Below are 21,546 nucleotides of genomic sequence, written 5' to 3' on the forward strand. Positions count from 1 at the left end.
ATGTAGGATGTAAATATCTAAAAGTTGTCTCAAAATCGATAGTTTATCATGAAAAGTTTTGACAAAAGAAGAGTCTTTATGAGTGCACAAAAGAATTGACATTTAAACTTATTTATTCCCCAAATTCTGCCAGTCGCACAAATTTTATTTAAACATGAGATGGAGATAAAAATGTGTAGAATGGCTCTTTAGAGAATACACTAAGTCTAGTCACTAGAACTAATAATCAATAAAATAAAAAAATCACCGGTATCATACATATAAGTAGCTCAATGTATATTAACCTAAACTCAGTTGCAGTTTAGCTCTAGTCCAGTTTGGAACTGACGCTAAACAAACAGTTATTAAATTTATTTACGGAGTTTTGTTTGTTTATAAAGTTTGTTCTAGTGTTTAAAAAAAAATTTGTGAACAAAAATCTAATCTATATTGATTAACTAAACAATTTTAAATAATTAATTATTATTTGAATAAATATTACTAATTTAATTAAAAATCATGAACCGAACATTAAGTTCAGCTTTAATATTTTTACAAATTTTAATATTTGTTAATGCAAGCGGGTAAGTTTTTTTTTATTTTATTATACCCACCATCAAAAAAGATGGGGGGTATATTGTTTTTGTCATTCCGTTTGTAACACATTGAAATATTCGTCTAAGACCCATAAAAGTATATATATTCTGGGTCCTTATTAGATTCTAAGACGATCTAGCCATGTCCGTCTGTCCGTCTGTCTGTCTGTCTGTTGAAAACACGATAGAGTCCAAACGGAAGTAGCTAGCGAGCTGAAATTTTGAACAGATACTTCTAGCTGCAGTTCGTTTGGTATTGAAAATGGGCAATATCGGTCCACGATTTCGCCTAGCCCCCATATAAGGCCCCCTTCAGAAAATGACTTTATCGCTCATAACTTGCTAAGGGAAGCATCAATAGCGGTGAAATTCGGCACAAACATGTTTTATGGGAACATAAATCTCTTCGTAGAATTTTATAAGGATCGGTCCATAATTGACCCTACCCCCCATATAAAGTCCCCTTCAGAAAATGACTTTATTGCCCATAACTGGATAAGAGAAGCATCAATAGCGGTGAAATTCGGCACAAACATGTTTTATGGGAACATAAATCTCTTTGTAAAATTTTATAAGGATAGGCCCATAATTGACCCTACCCCCCATATAAAGTCCCCTTTAGAAAATGATTTTATCGTCTATAACTGGCTAAGAAAAGCATCAATACCGGTGAAATTTGGCACAAACATGTTTTATGGGAACTTCAATCTCTTTGTAAAATTTTATAAGGATAGGCCTACAATTGACCCTACCCCCCATACAAAGTCCCCTTCAGAAAATGACTTTATCGCCCATAAATGGCTAAGAAAAGCATCAATAGCGGTGAAATTCGGCACAAAAATGTTTTATGGGAACCTAAATCTCTTTGTAAAATTTAACAGGGATAGGCCCATAATTGACCCTACCCCCCATATAAAGTCCCCTTCAGAAAATGACTTTATCGGCCATAACTGGCTAAGAGAACCATCAATAGCGGCGAAATTCTGCATTCAAACATGTTTTATGGGAACTTCAATCTCTTTGTAAAATTTTATAAGGATAGGCCCATAATTGACCCTACCCCCCATATAAAGTCCCCTTCAGAAAATGACTTTATGGCCCATAACTGGCTAAGAGAAGCATCAATTGCGGTGAAATTCGGCACAAACATGTTCTATGAGAACCTTAATCTATTTGTAAAATTTTATAAGATAGGCCCATAATTGACCCTACCCACCATATAAAGTCCCCTTCAGAAAATGACTTTATCGCACATAACTGGCTAAGGGAAGCATCAATAGAGGTGAAATTCGGCACAAACATGTTTTATAAGAATTTAAATCTCTTCGTAAATTTTATAAGGATCAGTTCAGAATTGACCCTACCCCCATATAATGACTTTAAGCCTTATTATTGACTCAAAAATGTGAGTACAGCAGTAAAATTATACATAAACAAGTTTTGTCCAAGCCAAAAGTTCTTTATCAAATTTTATTAGGATCGATCCTTAATTAACCCTATCCCACTTGTAAAGTCCCCTTCAGAAAATGACTTTAAAGCTCATTACTTGCTTAAAACTGCGAGTACATCGATGAATTTCGACATAAACAATTTTCGTATTAGCTTAAATCTCCCACTAAATTTTATGAGGATCAGTCTGTAATTGACCCTACCCCCCTATAAGGTCCCCTTCAGATAATGACTTTAACGCTCATTACTGACTCAAAAATGCGACTACAGCAGTGAAAATCTACGTAAACAAGTTTGTACTAGTCAAAAACTAAAAATCGTTTTAAATTTTAGAATTTAATTGACTTATACGGGGGTGGGCGTATAGGGGCGCCTTTAACGATTCACTCCAGAGAATCACTTTAACGCTCATGTATGGCTCAAAAGTTCTTCCAAATTACGGTAGTTTTATAGGAACTGGAAGTTTTCAACTGAATTTGATGAGGATAACTAATCAAACATCCATTTTCGGTTCCCTTCAGATAATTATTTTAAACCTCATGACTGAATTAAAGATGCAAGTACAGCTACATTAGATACAAATAATTATCGTATAAACCGACAATGATAGGTCCATAATTGACTCCACTCTTACAAAAAACAGTTTATGGTTATAAATATTGGATCAAACAAAATTAATATTTTTAATTCGGAAGAGCACGGTCCATGCTTAAGCCCTTATTAAATTTCCTCTACCAAATATTTCCCAAATATTTCCTGACATATGATTCAACATAGATCGATAATATCAAAGTTTATTTATAGGGATGATTTGATGGTGGGTATATAAGATTCGGCATGGCCGAATATAACACTCTTACTTGTGTTTTAATAATTATTATAATTCACTTTTTTGGGGATTTTTGATTAATTAATAAACGTCAATTGTTTTCCCAGAATATGTATTTGTGTTTATAAACAGTTTTAGTAAGAAATCTGTATATATATACGATATGTTGGTGTTGTTTTTTGTAGGTTTTTATTATGTTGCACTAACACTTGTGTTAATAAATATCTTATCAGTTGAATAGGTGTTGAAGGTCAGAACTGGTTCTTTCCCAAACATTATATGGACATTGTATCAAGTAAACTTATACCACGACATATAGTGGAAAGACTATTTATGATGTGTTGTTTGCACATACGTTGCAAATAGGTATTTCTCTTTTACACAATTTAAAATATGCCAATCGATCCAGAATAATATTATGAGTCCCTATCAGCTATGAAGTACTGTTTTGGGATTTAAAATACTTTCTTAATTAATTAATTTCAAAGTCTTACGAGTAGTCTGAACTAGTTTGTTGTCTAGTGTATAGACTATGTACAACTCTACTGTCTAATCTATTGACTAACCTATTGACTAGTCTATAGAGTAATCTATTGACCAGTCTATGGACTTGCCAGTAGACTATCCTTTGGATTATCCTATTGAATAGTCAATTGACTAGTGTATCGACTAATCAATTCATTAGTATATTGTCTAGTCTGTGGACTAGTCTATTGTGTAGTCTGTGGACTAGTCTATTGACTAGTGGACTAGTCTATTGACTAGTGGACTAGTCTATTGACTAATCAGTGGACTAGTCTAGTGTTTATAATATGGATTAACACATTGCATAGAATATTGACTAGTCTGTGTACATATATATATATATATATATATATATATATATATATATATATATATATATATATATATATATATATATATATATATATATATATATATATATATATATATATATATATATATATATATATCTTTATATGTACAGCTAATTAAAATGATGTGTTTGTTTGTATGTATGTATGTATGTTTATATGTTTCGGCTGAACCGATTTTCTTGAAATTTTCACATCATATTCCTGCATGTCTGGAATAGGTAATAGGCTACTTTTTATTTCGAAATTTCAAGTGGGCGGTGAGCCACGCCCATATTAAGAAAATATAAAATCCGTATATTTTAGATAATATAACAGTTAGAGTCCTCAAATTTTGTCGGAGCCACTTTAGTGCCAATATGATCATTTAGGACAAAAAGTAGGCGGACTAGCATAAGGGGGCGTGGTACCTCCCATATAAATTAAATACAAAAATTCGTTTATCTGGGAAACTAATAGAACTAAATTCTTAAAATTTACCACGAAGGACTTTAACATCCATATGAACATTTTGGGTAATAAATTGGCGGACTACCCATGAGGGGAGCGGCACCTCCCATATTAATTAAATACAAAAATTCGTTTATCTGGGAAACTAATAGAACTAAATTCTTAAAATTTTGCACAAAGAACTTGAACATCCATGTAAACATTTTGGGTAATAAATTGGCGGACTACCCATGAGGGGAGTGGCACCTCCCATATTAATTAAAAACAAAAATTCGTTTATCTGGGAAACTAATAGAACTAAATTCTTAAAATTTTGCACGAAGAACTTTAATATTCATCTGAACATTTTTAAGAAAAAAGAGTGGACTTTCATCTGCGGGGGCTTAGAGCCCCCATATGAATAAAATAGAAAAATTCGTATATCTGAGAAACTATTAGAGCTAGAATCTTTAAATTTTACTTGAAGAACTTTGACATTCATCTGAACATTTAGAGTATAACGGGTGGACTTCCAATGGGGTACTTGGTACCTCCCATATGAATTAAATGCAAAATTTTGTTTAACTGGGAAACTAATAGAACTATATTCTTCAAATTTTAAACAAATTATTTCAATATTCATCTGAATATTTTGGAGGAAAAAGGGCGGACTTTCATCCGGGGAGCTTGAAGCCCCCACATGAATTAAATTCGTATATCTGAGAAACTATTAGAGCTAGAATCTTCAAATTTTACATGAAGAACTTTGACATTCATGTGAACATTTAGAGAATAACGGGCGGACTTTCAATGGGGCGCTTGGCACCACATACATGAATTATATACAAATATTTCATAGATAGATAGAAATTGGCGAACTTGCAATAATTTGCTTGGCATCTCTCATATGTAACATATTGTTAATCTGGAAAACTATTATAGTTAGAATTTTCAAAATCGTTAAGTGGGTTTTTTATTTAATCAGTTTAAACGGTTAAACTGATTTTCTTGAAATTTACACAATATCTTCCTGTATGTCTGGAAGGAGTTATAATTGCTTTTTATGTTGAAATTTCAAATGAGCGAGGTCCCACGTATAGAGTCCCCAAATTGTCTACAAGTAACTTTTGTTTAAATACAAATATTTTGGTCAACAATAGGGAGTTCAGCAAAAGCGGTCGTGCCACCTCCCATATGAAGTAATTATTAAAATCTGTATATCTAGAAAACTATAACAACTAGAGTCCCAAATTTTGGTGCCTCTCACGTGAAGTAATTACAAAAAATGGTATATTCTTATCTATCTATATATATAAAAGTGAATGTGTGTTTGTTTGTATGTTTGAACGTTATAGACTACTAAACGGCTGCACTGATTTTATTCAAATTTTCACAGGGTATTCCTGTATCTCTGGAATAGGTAATAGGGTACCTTTTATTTTGAAATTCCAAGTGGGCGAGGAGCCACGCCTAAATTAAGAAAATATTAAATCCGTATATTTTAGATAATATAACAGTTAGAGTCCTCAAATTTTGTCGGAGCAACTTTAGTGTCAATATAATTATTTAGGACAAAAAGTAGGCGGGCTATCATTAGGGGGCGTGGCACCTCCATATAAATTAAATACAAAAATACGCTTATCTAAACTATTACAGTTAGAATCTTCAAATTTTGCACGAAAAACATCCATCTAAACATTTTGGGTAATAAATTGGCGGACTACCCATGAGGGGAGCGGCACCTCCCATATTAAAGACAAAAATTCGTTTATCTGGAAAACTAATGGAACTAAATTCTTCAAATTTCGCACGAAGAACTTAAATATTTATCTGAACTTTTTGGAGGAAAAAAAAGCGGGCTTTCATCTGGGGGGCCTTGAAGCCCCCACATGAATCAAATAGAAAAATTCGTATATCTGAGAAACTATTAGAGCTAGAATCTTCAAATTTTACATGGAGAACTTTGAAATTCATGTGAACATTTAGAGCATAACGGGCGGACTTTCAATGGGGGGCTTGGCACCTCACATATGAATTAAATACAAAATTTCGCTTATCTGGGAAACTAATAGAACAAGATTCTTCAAATATTGAAAGAAGAACTTTATTATACATATGAACATTTTGGAGAAAAAAAGGGCGGACTTTCATCTGGGGGCTGTATGTTCCCATATGAATTAAATAAAAAATTCGTATATCTGAGAAACTATTAGAGCTAGAATCTTCAAACTCTACATGAAGATCTTTTACATGAAGATTTTGAACATTTAGAGAATAACGGGCGGACTTTCAATGGGGTCTTGGCACCCCCTATATGAATTAAATACATAATTTCGTATATCTGGGAAAATATTAGATTTTTTTTTAATTTGTCATCGATTACATTAAAATCTTAATTAACGTTCGGAAAAAATGTATCTCTGGAAAACATTAAAGTTCGAATGTTTAAAATTAATAAGAAGATTTTTTATTTATATTGCCTTTGGGGTAGCAAATCACACTGGGTATAGCTAGTATTATATATATTCTAGATACGTATTGAATTCTAAGACGATTCTGCTGCGTCCGTCTGTCTATAGAAAATAGGGTCCAAATGGGAGAAAGTAGATAGATTAAAACTACGATATATTACTTATTCAAAATAAATATACTTCTTAATTAAGTATTTAATTTCGCTTTACAGTTTTTACTCCATTGTAGCACCTGGAACCATACAGTCCCAGCATGATTATTCCGTCAGTGTCACTCTACATGAAAACACAGAGCCGGCAACAATTAAAGTTGGCATAAAAGGACCATCTTACAAAGAAGAAAAAACCATCGATATTTCACCCTCCCAAACAGAAGTAGTCAACTTTGAAATACCTAAACTACAATCAGGAACATATCAATTAGAATCGGAGGGTATTAAAGGTTTGATATTCAAAAACTCTACTGAATTGAATTTTAAAAATAAAGAACCAAAAGTCTATATACAAACTGATAAGGCGGTCTACAAACCGGGAGATTTAGTACAATATCGTATTATTGTTTTGGATGAAAATACAAGACCAGCAAAATTAGAACAACCCTTGACTGTAGGCTTTAAAGATGGCGGCGGCAACTTTGTTAAGCAAATCAAAGATATTAAACTAAACAAAGGTGTGTATACGGGTAATTTTCAATTATCTGAACAGCCAGTTTTTGGTTATTGGTTAATAGCGGTGAGTTTGGGCCCTAACGAAGATGACACGAAAACTCAAAAGTACTTTGAAGTGTCCAAATATGTTTTGCCAAAATTTAGTGTGGATATAGAGACAGTTAAAGATGTTGTTTATGGAGACCCTTTGAAAATAACGTTACGTTCCAAGTATACATATGGTAAACCGGTTAAGGGCAAAGCTATCATTACAGTAGATGCCGGCTATGACCATGCTAAGGCTGAGAAAATCATTGATGTAGATGGCAAGGGTTATGCCGAATTCGATTTGAAGAAAGATCTGAATTTGGACTTGTCCAACCCAAATAAGCATATCAGTTATTATTTATATGTGCCACCCATCACCATCTTGGCTGTCATGACCGAAGAATACACAGGCAATAAACAAAATAAAACGGCTTCGGTGAATTTACATCGTTCTCGATATATAATTGAAGTACCACAAAATGCTTATAAATATGTCATCAATAAACCATTTGAAGTGAAGGCATTTGTGAAAAATCTCGACGGAACACCCGTTCAAAATGGAAAACATGTAGCGAAACTTTCGATACGTAGAAATCATTACTATGGTCAACGATTTTCTCCTTTACCAATTGAAACTGATTTAGAGTTTACTAGTGAACTCGATAAAAATGGCATGGCCTTGTTTAAACTGACTATACCTTCGGTCGGCTACTACCATGATGTGAAAGTGACATATGCAGATCAAATTAAGTATCTAGGCCATTTTATGGGTAAAGAAGATGAGAAGAAGACTAAAGACAATGAAATTAAAGATGATGAAGAAGATGTAGGACCTCTGAAATTGGTAAAGAAAACTGAAAAGTAAGTAATGGAGCTTAGAAATATTCGTAGAAAAATTTATTATAAATTCCTCATAATTTCAGACTTCAGCTTGATCAAGATGTTGTTGTCGATGTTAAATCGAATAAATATATTCCCTACTATGTCTACGCCCTCGTGGCTCGTGGTAACATTATTAAACAAGAACACGTTAAATTACCAGAAAATGTCAAATCGCATGAACTTAAATTTAAACCCACATTTGAAATGGTACCCAAGACACATTTATATGTTTATTTTGTACTTGATGGTGATTTAAAATTTCAAGAAATTATACTTAATTTCCCCAAAGAATTTCAAAATAAGATGGAAATCACGGCACCCAAACAAGCCAAACCCAGTGAAGAGGTTACATTAAATATCAAAACTGATCCAGATTCATTTGTGGGTCTTTTGGGCGTGGACCAGAGTGTGCTATTACTACAATCTGGAAATGATTTGGATATGAGAAAAATTATTGACGATTTAAGTACGTATGATACTTCGACTCCTTATATTAGGGGTTATGGAACTTATCCGGGTAAATCATCGGGTTTGATTACCCAAACCAATGCAAATTATCCTTATTCCACTGGTAAGTTGTTTCTTTTTTAACATTTTCCTTAATTAAACCGATTATAAAGACAATATATAATGTAAATTTACTTAATCTTAAATATCACTTTCAAAGAGGAAGCATTTTACATAAGTGATTCTGAAAAATTTCCCGATATTGAAGATTTGATAATAAACCGATTTCAAAGTGAAACTGGTATAATAAAATCCGAAACTAGCAGTGATTTAAATTTAAAGATACGTAAAGAGTTTTCTGATATATGGATTTTTAAAATTATGAATAGGTTGGTTCAATCCCTACTCCGGCTATTTATACAAAATATGTAGGATAAAAACTTTATCTTTCTGGGTGTTGGTTTTACCTATGTAGATCCCAGGGCTTTAATTTTTGTATTTTTATTAAGATTTTTCTGAATAATTTTACTGATTTTAAAATATTTTTTAACTAAAATATTTTCTATATACTATTCTATTGAAATTCTTATATTAAAATTGTTATACATATGGATGTAGTTGTAGTAATTAAAACCAGAACCACTTCTTAAGTAACATCCTTAAAAGCACTTCTTTATGGAACGATTAATTGATTTTCCCCTATTCGGCTATTGGACGCTATTTTGTATGAACCAAATTTCATAAGGACCGGTCCATAATTCACCATACTTTATTGTCAATAAATCGTTCAAGGTATTCAGAGAAATTCAACAAATATTTCCGTCATTAGTTAATCGAGCTTCCCACAAAAGATCCACTTCCTAATATCATCCTAATGTTCATGGTTGTGTGTCTTCTTTTGGAATGAAAGTCACAGTTATCCATATTAATTAATCGTCTAAATTTTATAAAATGGCTCAATTGCAACAAAACGTTTAGTAACTATAAAAATAAAATAAAATTTTCAGATTATCCTCGTATCTATTATAGTAGACCAGCTTCTGGAATGGGCTTTTCAGGAGCAATGGGCTTTCCAGGACCAATGCCTCAACATGGAATAAGGGGATTCGGATTGGTTCCTCATATCCTTGATTCAGCACAACCACAATATTCAACAGCTGGCCTTCCTAGTTCCAGTATGATACCAAAAATACGTAAAGAATTTGTCGAAAATTGGATTTTTAATAATTTAGATAAGTATGAAAAATCAAAATTCCAAATGTTATGATATATGCTACTAATCTTCCAAAAAAATTGGATCTGTTTAGCATTATTTGTGCGTGTGTGTTATGTGATTGTTTTATTTTTAAGAAGATATTCATTGGGTTTAAATTTTTATTTTCAGAAGTTATTTATTAAGTTATCAATGCGCTAAATCAGAAATATTATTACATCATTAAAAAAAAAAGTGGAACTTTGATATTTTCAGACTTTTATCCCATATATGTATTTTGAAATGCCTTTGGGTTCGGATATTGTACCTTTTAATAGTGTAAGCATCACAGGAGGTTCTCTTTTTGGTATAGCACAGCCACAAGCTAGCTTTGCTGGTTCTTTTGCTGCTGCTCCTCCTCCACCTCCTACTAGTACCAGCAAAATCCGTAAAGAGTTCATACTTAGAAAACTGGATTTTTAAAAACCTAAATAAGTACGCAAAACAAAATATTTTTATTAAATTCAAATTGTCAACTTGCTAGTACAATTTATGTTAAATTTAATTCAAAATTTAGTATAATAGGTTTTTGTTTAAATTTAGAGCAAATCGGGTGGATTTATCTAATTGGGTCAGCTTAACAAAGTTTTTGTAAGAAATTCGAAAATTCATTCTGGTTTTGGGAGTAGCATTCGTAAGGTCCATTTTATCATAACAAATTAAACATATTAAAAGCACGATAGGATCTGAACGGTGGGAGTTCTAGAAAGTTAGCTTGATATTGAAAATAGGAAATAGTTAGTTCCGGTTGAAAGTACTAATCAGTAGACTGTAGACTATGGAATAGACTGTAGACTAGACTATAGACTAGAGTCTAGTCTATAGTCTAGTCTATAGTCTAGTCTAGTCTATAGTCTAGTCTATAGTCTAGTCTATAGTCTAGTCTATAATCTAGTCTATAGTCTAGTCTATAGTCTAGTCTATAGTCTAGTCTATAGTCTAGACTAGACTATAGACTAGCCTATAGTCTAGTCTATAGTCTAGTCTATAGTCTAGTCTATAGTCTAGTCTATAGTCTAGTCTATAGTCTAGTCTATAGTCTAGTCTATAGTCTAGTCTATAGTCTAGTCTATAGTCTAGTCTAGTCTATAGTCTAGTCTATAGTCTAGTCTATAGTCTAGTCTATAGTCTAGTCTATAGTCTAGTCTATAGTCTAGCCTATAGTCTAGTCTATAGTCTAGTCTATAGGCTAGTCTATAGTCTAGTCTTTAGTCTAGTCTATAGTCTAGTCTATTGTCTAGTCTATAGTGTAGTCTATAGTCTAGTCTAATAGTCTAGTCTACAGTCTAATCTAGATTAGACTGTAGACTAGACTATAAACTAGACTATAGACTAAATCAAATCTAAAACTTATAAATGAATAAAACGTGGTTTGATACGAACAATCCCCTGATTTTATTTTATTATTATGTATTTTTGTTCCTTATTGAATTTCTATGATCTTATTAAAATCTCTTATATTACAGTATATCTCACAAAACGAAAGATCATAGTAGAATCTGAAAACAGTATATTATTAGATCTTAGTCGTAATGATTCTCTTCCGGTAAGTCAGCTGCCAGTAAATATGATTAAAGGTCCTCCAAGTAATCCATCAACCATATTCGTAATACGTGAAAGTTTTATAGAATCTTGGATTTTCAACATCTTTTAAAAGTAATTATATAAGAGGTAATAAAAACCTTTTAACAGGGTTTTGCATTTAATACAGTTATATAATCAAATAACCAACTAAACATAAAATCAAGATTTCCCATTAAATTATTGAAAAAAATCTCTGTGTAGAACATAATTTGCCAAAATCGGTTGCGGTAATCATTATAATAATTGGAAAAATCTGCTTTTGCGATTCATGGATATTTTTGAACATTTATATAGCGAGAAATATGAAACAATAAATTTGTATGACTGTGACCCCAAATATTTAGCGTGGTAGCCACTTACACAATACGGTTGAAAGCATTTAGGTCTGTTTTTCAGTCTACTTCTATTGTATGTATGAGCGTATTAAAAATTGTCATAAATTGTTTCAGAGGAATACGATTTAGTTGACTTTGCATTTGTGGAAGAACTTGAAGGTGAATTACAATTTCATATATTATCAGAAGGAGGTTCAGAAACGATGCCGCAAGCTGAACAAGTCACTACGCACCTTCGTATTCGTAGCAACTTTGAAGAAGTTTGGATTTTTCATAGACCTAATAAGTAATTTCAATACATAAATTGTAATATTCTAGAGTTATTATATACTTAAATTAAACATATTCATTATAAATTCGACAGAATCGATAGTTACGAACAAAAGTTACTGACAAAATCTTTATTTAGAATTGATCGGTTATAGTGGGGGCGATTTGGTTCGTCGTCACCCTTCAGGCATTTTACAATAAAATAAATTGTTCATTTACTAAACAAACATAATCCATTTTTAACCATACAAGGGTTTATGTCTTAGATAAGCATTTAAACTCGGCTTAGATTTAAATATTTCCTAGCTCATGTTCTCTCTGAGAACTCTATATTTAGCTTATCACTACTATATATATAATTATTAACACATTTTATAACTTCTGCACGTTTTATGTCCTAAATCGTACAAATTATTGCAAAAACGTACATATCTAAAGCTTTTTGTGTTGCAAATCAATTCACGTTTAATTCACAAAATATTTTTTAAATTTAAATTAATAATATATTCTCTTTCCCCTTTCCTAATAATAATTCTCTCCCCGACAACTATGTTTAGCACCGATAAAAATGGCTTGGCTACTCTAACTAAAAAAATTCCCGATACCATTACTTCATGGGTAGTGACCGGTTTTTCTTTGAACGATAAAACTGGTTTTGGAATGGTGACAAATCCTACTAACATTGAGGTATTCCAACCTTTCTTTGTGAGCACCAATTTGCCTTATTCCGTAAAGCGGGGTGAAGTTATATCCATCCCAGTAATTATCTTCAATTACATGGATAAAGCTTTAGATGCTGAAGTTACCATGGAAAATACCGATGACGAGTACGACTTTACTGAAATTTCCAATGAAATTGAGGAATTAGTTTTGGAGGAGAAACAACGTGTTAAAAGAGTAACTGTACCCTCGAATAGTGGCAAAAGTTTATCGTTCATGATTCGTCCCAATAAGGTGGGAGAAATAACTTTGAAAATTAAGGCCATAACACCCCTGGCTGGAGATGCTATACACCAGAAACTTAAGGTAGAACCAGAAGGTGTGACAAAATATGAAAATCATGCCATTTTTATAATTCCCTCTAAAGAACCTATAAAGGAAACACTTGAGGCTGTTATACCCAAAGAAGCTGTTTTGGATTCAGAATATTTGGAATTTTCTGTAGTTGGTGATATCTTAGGTCCCACTATTAAGAATATTGATCAGCTGGTGCGCAAACCTTATGGTTGTGGTGAACAGAATATGGTTAATTTTGTGCCCGATATTTTAGTTTTACATTATTTGGATGCTATTAAACGTAATATGCCGACTGTGGTTCAAAAAGCTAAAAATTATATGGAAGTTGGTTATCAGCGTGAATTGACCTATAAACATAAAAATGGTGCTTATAGTGCTTTCGGTGAGGGTAGCAGTGAACCGAATAGTTGGCTCACTGCTTATGTGGCTCGTTCCTTTATACAGGCTAAAAAATATATTACCATTGATTCCGATGTCATTGATCAAGCATTACAATATGTAGTATCAAATCAATTGGAGAACGGACAATTTAAACAGACGGGACGTTTATTCCATCCGGCTCATCAGAACGATGTGGGTTTTACAGCTTTTGCTCTGTTGGCTCTTTTGGAAGATATGGTAAGTATTGTATAACAATAATTTTGTAATTACATGAAAGTCAGGTTCTTTAGAAAATATCTCCCCTAATAACTGATTCACAATTAACCCAAATTTTGCCTTCTATATATAATATTCTTTATTAACCCCTTTTTAATTTAGGATTATTCCAACAAATACAAATCTGAAATCGAGAAAGGTATTAAGTATCTGGTTGCTAATATTGACAAGGAAAGTGATATTTATGCCCTCGCTCTAGTAGTGGTGGTCTTAAAGAAAGTACAACATCCTAGTGCTGACAAACTTATAGAAAAACTTGAAAAATTAGCTCATGAAGAAAATGGTCTTAAATCGTGGACAAAAACATCAAAGGATCATAGCAACGATATTGAAATTACAGCATATATATTGGAAGCTTATGTATACACTGAACCAGCTGGAAAACTATTACCCATTATTAAATGGCTGATAAGTAATCGTAATAGTATGGGCGGTTTTGATTCAACGCAAGACACAGTTGTCGGTCTACAAACTCTAATCAAGTTTGCTGAAAAGTATATTCCTGGTGGAGATGGTAAAATGATGATTACTTTCGAGGCTTTAGATGGAGAGGGAAAGGAAACCACTAAAGGTAGTTTTTCAGTGGATAAGGAGAATTCATTGATCCTGCAAACTCATGTGGTAAGTTAATTAAACCTTAGAGATAACTTTACAATTTACATTATATTCCTCTTTGCAGCTTCCCAAATCCTCTCGCCAAATAACATTGGAAGCCAGTGGTGAAGGCTCATCAATGGTTCAATTATCTTATCGCTACAATTTAGCCACCAAAGATGACAAACCTAGTTTCAGTATCAAACACACAATTCAGCCCACCGATTATCCCAATCTATTACAAATGGATATTTGCGCTGATTTTGTTCCCGGAGCCAACAGTGACATAAAAGAATCTAACATGGCCATTATGGAAATATATTTACCATCTGGTTTTACCGCCGATACCGATAAGTTCGATGGCATACGTCAAGCCAATCAAGTGCAACGTATTGAAACTAAAAATTCCGATACAGCTATTATTATATATTTCGATTATCTAACGGCTGGTGAAGAGGTATGCTTCAATGTTAATGCCGAGAAGACTCATGCCGTTGCCAAGCAAAAGCCAGCCGCCATCACCATGTATGATTACTATAATTCGGATCAACGTGCCACTGTTTACTATGAAGTCAAGTCATCGTTGTGTGATATTTGTGAAGAGGGTGAATGTGGCAAAGGCTGTGAAAATAAAGAAGCCAATAAAAAGGCATAAATACTAAAAAATATTAAAGAAATAAATATTAACAATTTAATAATAAAATACTAATATGTATGTTATTTATATACATATATTCACAAACATTAATAAAAAAGGTTGAATTAGAAAAAAAAGTACTTTTTCGAGATAGTCTGCTATTTGTACTCATAACTTGTTACCTTGTGTGTTGTTACACACGGAACGACAAACTTATATATACCCTTGTTGGAGTATTAACATTCACTTTACTTTGTAAACATTAATAATTTCCTTTCTTGTGTAAATCAAGTAAACATTGTATTATATATTTTATGTACACCCTGTTGTTAAATTGAATACCGTTGTAAATTTTAACTACATTATAAATATTGTAATAAATACTCATTCCAATAAACTGAATTGAACAGAAAAGATCTTTCGTGCCATTTTTTTTAAATAACTTTAACAACCCTATATCAACACTGATGTTGGTGGAAGTTATAAAACGTATCACACACCAAATTTTCCACATTTTGATGTTATAGACCCCGTGACGGTAAACTTGTGTCTAAAATATTTTATTCTTTAATTTTACAGAAGTTGCGAAAATTTAACGTGAAGTTTTATTAAAATCGAATAATTTTTGTCTATAAACTGTGAAGGTCAAGTCATGTAATATTGGGAAATTTTCTTGAAACCATAGGGAACAATTATTTTGTTTTCCACCTAGTATAATGAAGACCCGTATTTATGCCATAAATTAAATACACATATTTTTATAATATGAATATATGAACTAAATATTCAATACCATATTTCGAGAAAATGGATGATATCGAGAAACTGATATCAGATTCTGATTTGACATCTAAAACTGTATAAAATTAGGTCAAATTGCTTTAAAAAGATTTCCCAAACCTTAATTTCTTTGGCTTGTGTTATATATGAGCATACTTATTGCTCTTTATAACAAAAATGAAAACTGTGTCCAGGTCCATCAACATTTGGTCCTTGTAACGATTCTTTGAGTTGGTAAATTCCCATGAGAACAGTGCTACCTAATAGATCGGCCGTGCTCGTCGGTGGGAGGGGTATATTATGTTCCCAATTGTCATCATATCAGAATAATAGAATCGTATACCAAAGATTTTACCTTAGGTAGCAATATAACTATAAAACAACTCATACAAATAATAAGAAAATATGTTACATGTTGACGATCTTGGTGAAGCTAAGATGGAATATGCATCACCATTCTGTCACCCACCCTCCATGCTGACAGGAAACCAATATGTTGTCAGCCCAATAAAAAAAAAAAAAATACTCTAATTTACCTCATACTTTAACTTCACCTTTCACAAATCAAAACAAGTAAGAAAGTATAGTCGGGCGTGGCCGACCATATGATACCCTACACCAGTTATGAATATTAAATGTGATTTATTTTTCATAATATCGCATTTATCTTCAATATTCCCTTGTTCCGATACATTTAAGCAATTTATGGATGAAAAACTAATTTTCTGAAAGAGGCTTTATATGGGGGCTAGGGGCAAATATGGACCAAGCCCGATAAAATTTTGTGAATATATTTATATTTACATAATATTTTATTGTGCTGAATTTCATCGCGATATTTGTGTTTATAAGTTAATTTGGGACATTCAAGTAATTTTCTGAAGGGGACTTTGTATGGGAGCTAGGGTCAAATGGGGCCCGATCTTTATGAAATTTGGCAGGGTTATCAAGACTTCTATAAAACTTAGTTATGCCGTATTTTATCGATATATCTGTATATTTAACATAATTATGAGCTCAGAAGCCCTTTTCGGGGGGTTCTATTCTATGGGGGCTAGGTGAAATAATGGACCGATTTTAACCATTTTCAATAGGCAGACAGCCAGCCAGACGGACGGACGGACGGACGGACGGACATAGCTTAATCGACTCAGAAAACGATTCTAAGCCGATTGGTATACTTTAAGGTGGGTCTAGGACGAATATTTTTATATGTTACAAACATCAGCACAAATCCAATATACCCTCCCCACTAAAGTGGTGTAGGGTATAAAAACAAATTAGTATTTCATTTTGAAAATCACACAAAAACTAATATAAAATTTATTCAATTCATGGTAAAAATAATTAAATAAAAATAGTTTTGCCGAAATGCAAAATTTTAACTACTGGTTAATAAATTTTCAAGATTCTCAAATTATAATTAAATGATGAACTTAAGGTCACCTTATTACCAATAGAAAATTTTCAGAAATGTCTATATATTTATATAATTTACAATTCAAAATTAAGCAATAAATGTAATTAGTATTAATGTGTGTAACATATTATTAATATCAACATTAAGGTAGTAAATAATTCAAAATCAAAATGTAAGATATTCGAAATGGTGATGTTAATAATATAATAGTATTTTAAACTAATATTAATGACACATATTTCATTTTCATAAATTATTTTATGAAATTATCATTAATAATAGTTAATAATTTATTATAGCCTTTTCTTTTGTATTTTTTTATATGTATGTAAGTATATAAAAAAAAGAAACTTACATTATCCAGTATCCCTCGAAGTCGACAGGCGCCAGTGGACAAAGATGAGATCTGCTACAAATTTTAATTTTCCTTTTCGTATTTATAATTATGATAGTGTATGGAAAGTTTATATGGGTGTAATTTTGAATTTACATATTATAAACAATATATATATATTTTTTTTAATTAAAAAAAAGGTGACCAAATTTTCAACAGAAATTTAACAAAATAATATTTACAAAAATGGCAAAGAAATTTAGTATTAATTAACAACAAAAAACAATATGAATTTTAAACAATTTAACGCAAACTTCAATTATAAAAAGATATGGTCACTCTAATAGATGACAAAAAACAATTTTAAATTATTTTCAGCAACCAATTTAATATGTTGAAATTTACAAATTATGTGGTCGAAGTGTTTGTCCAACGTTTTGAAGATTCCAAGATTATACTCTTAAAATTTCTTCAGTATATTGACTATATGCCATCAATTTGGATTTCCTTTGATCAAATGTTCGCTTCGATAATACAAGACCATTTGACTTAGATAAAATTTTGTCATTGGATTTTCCCCAAATCGTACTCAATTTTCCAAGGAGACTATTCCAAACCTCCAAAAGATCATAAAATATAGTTCCCCCAGAGCACCGAGGAATTTTCCTCGTGGATTCAAAAATCAGATTTTCAATTTTAGTTGGGCAATATACACCGCAATAATCTTTCCTTTCTCAGAGAAATCAGGACTAAAACAATTTCCAAAATTAAATTGTGTTCTTTTTCTTCCGTTTTTCTTTGATTCACCAATTAAAATTTCAAATTTTTTCTTCAACAAAATTGTGTCTTATCCCTTCAACAAAAATCCCGAAATCAATTTTTAAATTAAATTTGCAAGTGCCCGTGCATTTAAAACTGAATACCCTATTCTGTTGTTTTAAAAAAAACAACAAAATAGAAGTTGTTTATTTTGTTTTAATTTTTTTTCCCTTACAACTGCATTTAGAGTTGGAAAACAACCAGCCAAGTGTAGAAAGGAATGTAAGAAAAAAATAAACTCACTGTTATTGTTGGTGTTTTGTCAAAACTTTAATGTTTTGTGAAAGATGCGTTTTGAATTCTTATTGAGTTTAAAATAATTCTTTCATAAGACATTTCTAGTTTTCCTAAAATATTGGGAAAGGTTTCCTGATGAGCTGGCTTAAGCAACCGGCGAAATGCGCATAGGAACTAGCTTCCCCACCATCAATACATTACAGTGAATTTATTTAAAAATTGGGGTTGAAAGCACGATAAGAAACTCTTTAACTTATTTGAAAAAATAATGAAAATCCCGAAATCAATTTTTAAAATATAAAAAAAAAAATTTCCTTTTTTTTCAAATTTTTTTACAAATCAAAAAAATATCATAAAAATCAACGCTAACTAAATCAATAACAAAAAAATTTTCAGAAAGTAGAATTTTATACAAAAATATACTAATCAAAAACTTAATAAAATATAAATACAGGAATTTGGAAGTCGCTATCACAAAGCAGATTAAATGCAAACCATAGTACAGGATTTAATCTGAAAAAAAGCGACTATAATATGCAAAATAAAAAATATTCCAAATTAGGTCCAAATATCCTTCAAATGGTATATACTTGTGTCGCCCCCATTAACGTCCTCAAGCTCATAATTTACATTTCCTATTCGTCTTTTAACTGTAGCCTTTATTCCGACCGGTGCAAGTTTAGCATTAAAGTTATCCGCCGAGGAGCTCTGTACAAAATTTCGCCGTATAACCACCTGACCAACATTAAACTCTCGCCTACGTGATCTTAAGTTGTACGATTTCACGTTTCAATCATAGGCCTCCTTAATTTTTTTCCGTATTGAGTCCCGTAATAATGTAAAATTGTCCTGTCTTTCAATTTGTGTGTCCGTTTCTGCCAAAAGTTTTAAATTTCGTAAAATTTCATAGTCCTGTCCATGCATTACCATCGTCTGTCCAAAAACTAGTTCGTAAGGAGTGCGTCCTGTCGTCTGGTGTACACTGCTGCGAATTGCACAATTTATACTTGGCAAGTACTCGTCCCAATTCCGTTGATCGTTACTAACAAACGATCTAAGAGCCTCGTTTATGGATCGATTAACTCGCTCACTTGCGTTAGATTGTGGACTGTGGACCGCAGTAAACTGATGCTTAATGCTAAATTTGTCTAGTAAGGATCCAAATTCCCTGGACCTAAACTGACTCCCATTATCAGATATTATAATTTCGGGGACACCATAGCAGGGGAAAATGTCATTCTTTAGAAAGTCCACTATAGGTTTAGTCGTAAATTTCCTTAACGGTCTCAAAAAAGTGAATTTGCTGAAATGGTCCAAAATAATCAAAATGCCCATATTGCCATTCCTGCTACGCGGAAAAGGCCCAATAAGGTCCATATAAAGACGTTGGAATGGTCTTTCCGTGTGGACCATTTCACCCATAGGTGGTTTAAGAGATGAGGTCGGAGCTTTGGATGTCCTGCATGACTCACAATTCATCACATAATTCTTCACATCAATGACCAAACGAGGCCAATAAAAATATTGCCGAACACGATTAACAGTCTTGGCTATGCCACCATGGGCCGTGTAAGGGGTATTATGTGACGCATAAAGGATGTCACTTCGAAGTTCTTCAGGAACGAAAAGTTTCCACGATTCAGACTCATCGGTATCACCCGAGGAAAAGTTAGTTCGTTTGTAGATAAATTTACCTATTACGCGATAGTCAGGTAATTGTGAATTAGCAAATTCATTCCTCAAACGTGTATACTCGCCACTTTCGAAAGCCTTAGATTCTAGGTCAATGGATGGAAGCGTCTCCAATTCTAACTCATCTAGGTTTGTTTCATTCTCGAAAGCCCTCGATAATGTGTCCGGTACAACGTTGTCCCTTCCTTTTCGGTGTTCTATCACAAAGTCGAATCCTTGCAATTTGAGAGACCATCTGGCCAACCGTCCTGACAAATCCTTTTGCCTCATGAGCCACTTGAGGCTTGCGTGGTCAGTAATGACCTTAAATTCGTGACCCTCTTTTTAATTGCAAGGATGACCGCCAAACATTCCAATTCGGTAATCGAATAGTTTCGTTGGGCCTTATTCAATTTTTGCGACATGAACGCAATCGGCCTCTCGTTACCGTTATTATCAAGTTGTGCCAACACGGCGCCGATACCAAAAGTACTTGCGTCGCATTGGAGGATAAAAGGCTTCTCAAAGTCAGCGTGTACTAACACCGGTGCTGATGTCAATTTGTTCTTGATAGTGTCAAAAGACTTTTGGGCTTCTTCCGTCCACACGAAAGTTTTACGTTTGGATAAAAGTTCAGTCATCGGAAAGGAAACATTGGCGTAGTCGTCAATAAAACGGCGATACCAGCCGGCCATGCCGAGAAACTGGCGAAATTGACGCACCGATTTGGGAGTTGGAAATTCGGAAATGGCCTTAACCTTTCCCGGGTCAACTTTTAAGGAACCTTCCCCTACAATATACCCAAGATATTGTACATTCCTAATACCGAAGCTACTCTTCTTTATATTGATGGTCAAATTGGCTCACCTTAGCTGTGTAGCCACTAGGGATGCCAAACGGGAATTCCCGATTCCCGAAAATCCCGGGATTTTCGGGATTTGAAAGTACCGAAAACCGGGATTTTAAAAAATGAAATCCCGGGAAATTTCGGGATTTTAAAATCCCGAATTTTTAAGTATTTTTCCGCTATTTTATACATTATAAAGTACTAAATAAGAGAATTTAAAAAGTTTTTGGACTTAAGATGACTCTACTAACTTACAAGCTGAAATATCAAAAAAAAAGTAAGAGTGCTATATTCGGCTATGCCGAATATGCTTTTCTATAAACATCAGGGTGATATTACTCATCAAATTTACTGATAGGACCTTATATGAGAGGTAGGGTGAATCATTGACCGTTTTTATAAAATTTTTCATAATTTTTTTAGACCAATTTTGGTTCATA

At 32.7% G+C, this 21,546-nt stretch overlaps 1 protein-coding gene across 3 annotated transcripts; it reads left to right on the forward strand.

The window, feature by feature from the left end:
* The first annotated feature begins 287 nt into the window (after positions 1–287).
* Positions 288–15,412, forward strand: LOC119604388 (pregnancy zone protein-like). 3 transcript variants are annotated; one of them, XM_037956952.1, is made up of 8 exons: positions 288–427; positions 465–563; positions 6,841–8,184; positions 8,247–8,776; positions 9,660–9,888; positions 12,651–13,728; positions 13,870–14,388; positions 14,447–15,064. In XM_037956952.1, the coding sequence occupies exons 2-8, from the start codon at positions 499–501 to the stop codon at positions 15,014–15,016; spliced, it is 4,335 nt and encodes a 1,444-aa protein (XP_037812880.1). In that variant the 5' UTR covers positions 288–427; positions 465–498; the 3' UTR covers positions 15,017–15,064. The 3 variants fall into 3 exon arrangements, with proteins under 3 accessions (XP_037812880.1, XP_037812881.1, XP_037812879.1); XM_037956953.1 differs by lacking the exon at positions 9,660–9,888 and adding an exon at positions 11,938–12,109 and having other exon boundaries at positions 288–563; positions 14,447–15,412; XM_037956951.1 differs by having other exon boundaries at positions 288–563.
* The last annotated feature ends 6,134 nt before the right edge of the window (positions 15,413–21,546 follow it).

This window comes from Lucilia sericata, unplaced genomic scaffold (assembly GCF_015586225.1).
Source record: "Lucilia sericata isolate MDLA Ls3-8-SP2 unplaced genomic scaffold, ASM1558622v1 Contig000389F_arrow, whole genome shotgun sequence".
Classification (NCBI taxonomy): domain Eukaryota; kingdom Metazoa; phylum Arthropoda; class Insecta; order Diptera; family Calliphoridae; genus Lucilia; species Lucilia sericata.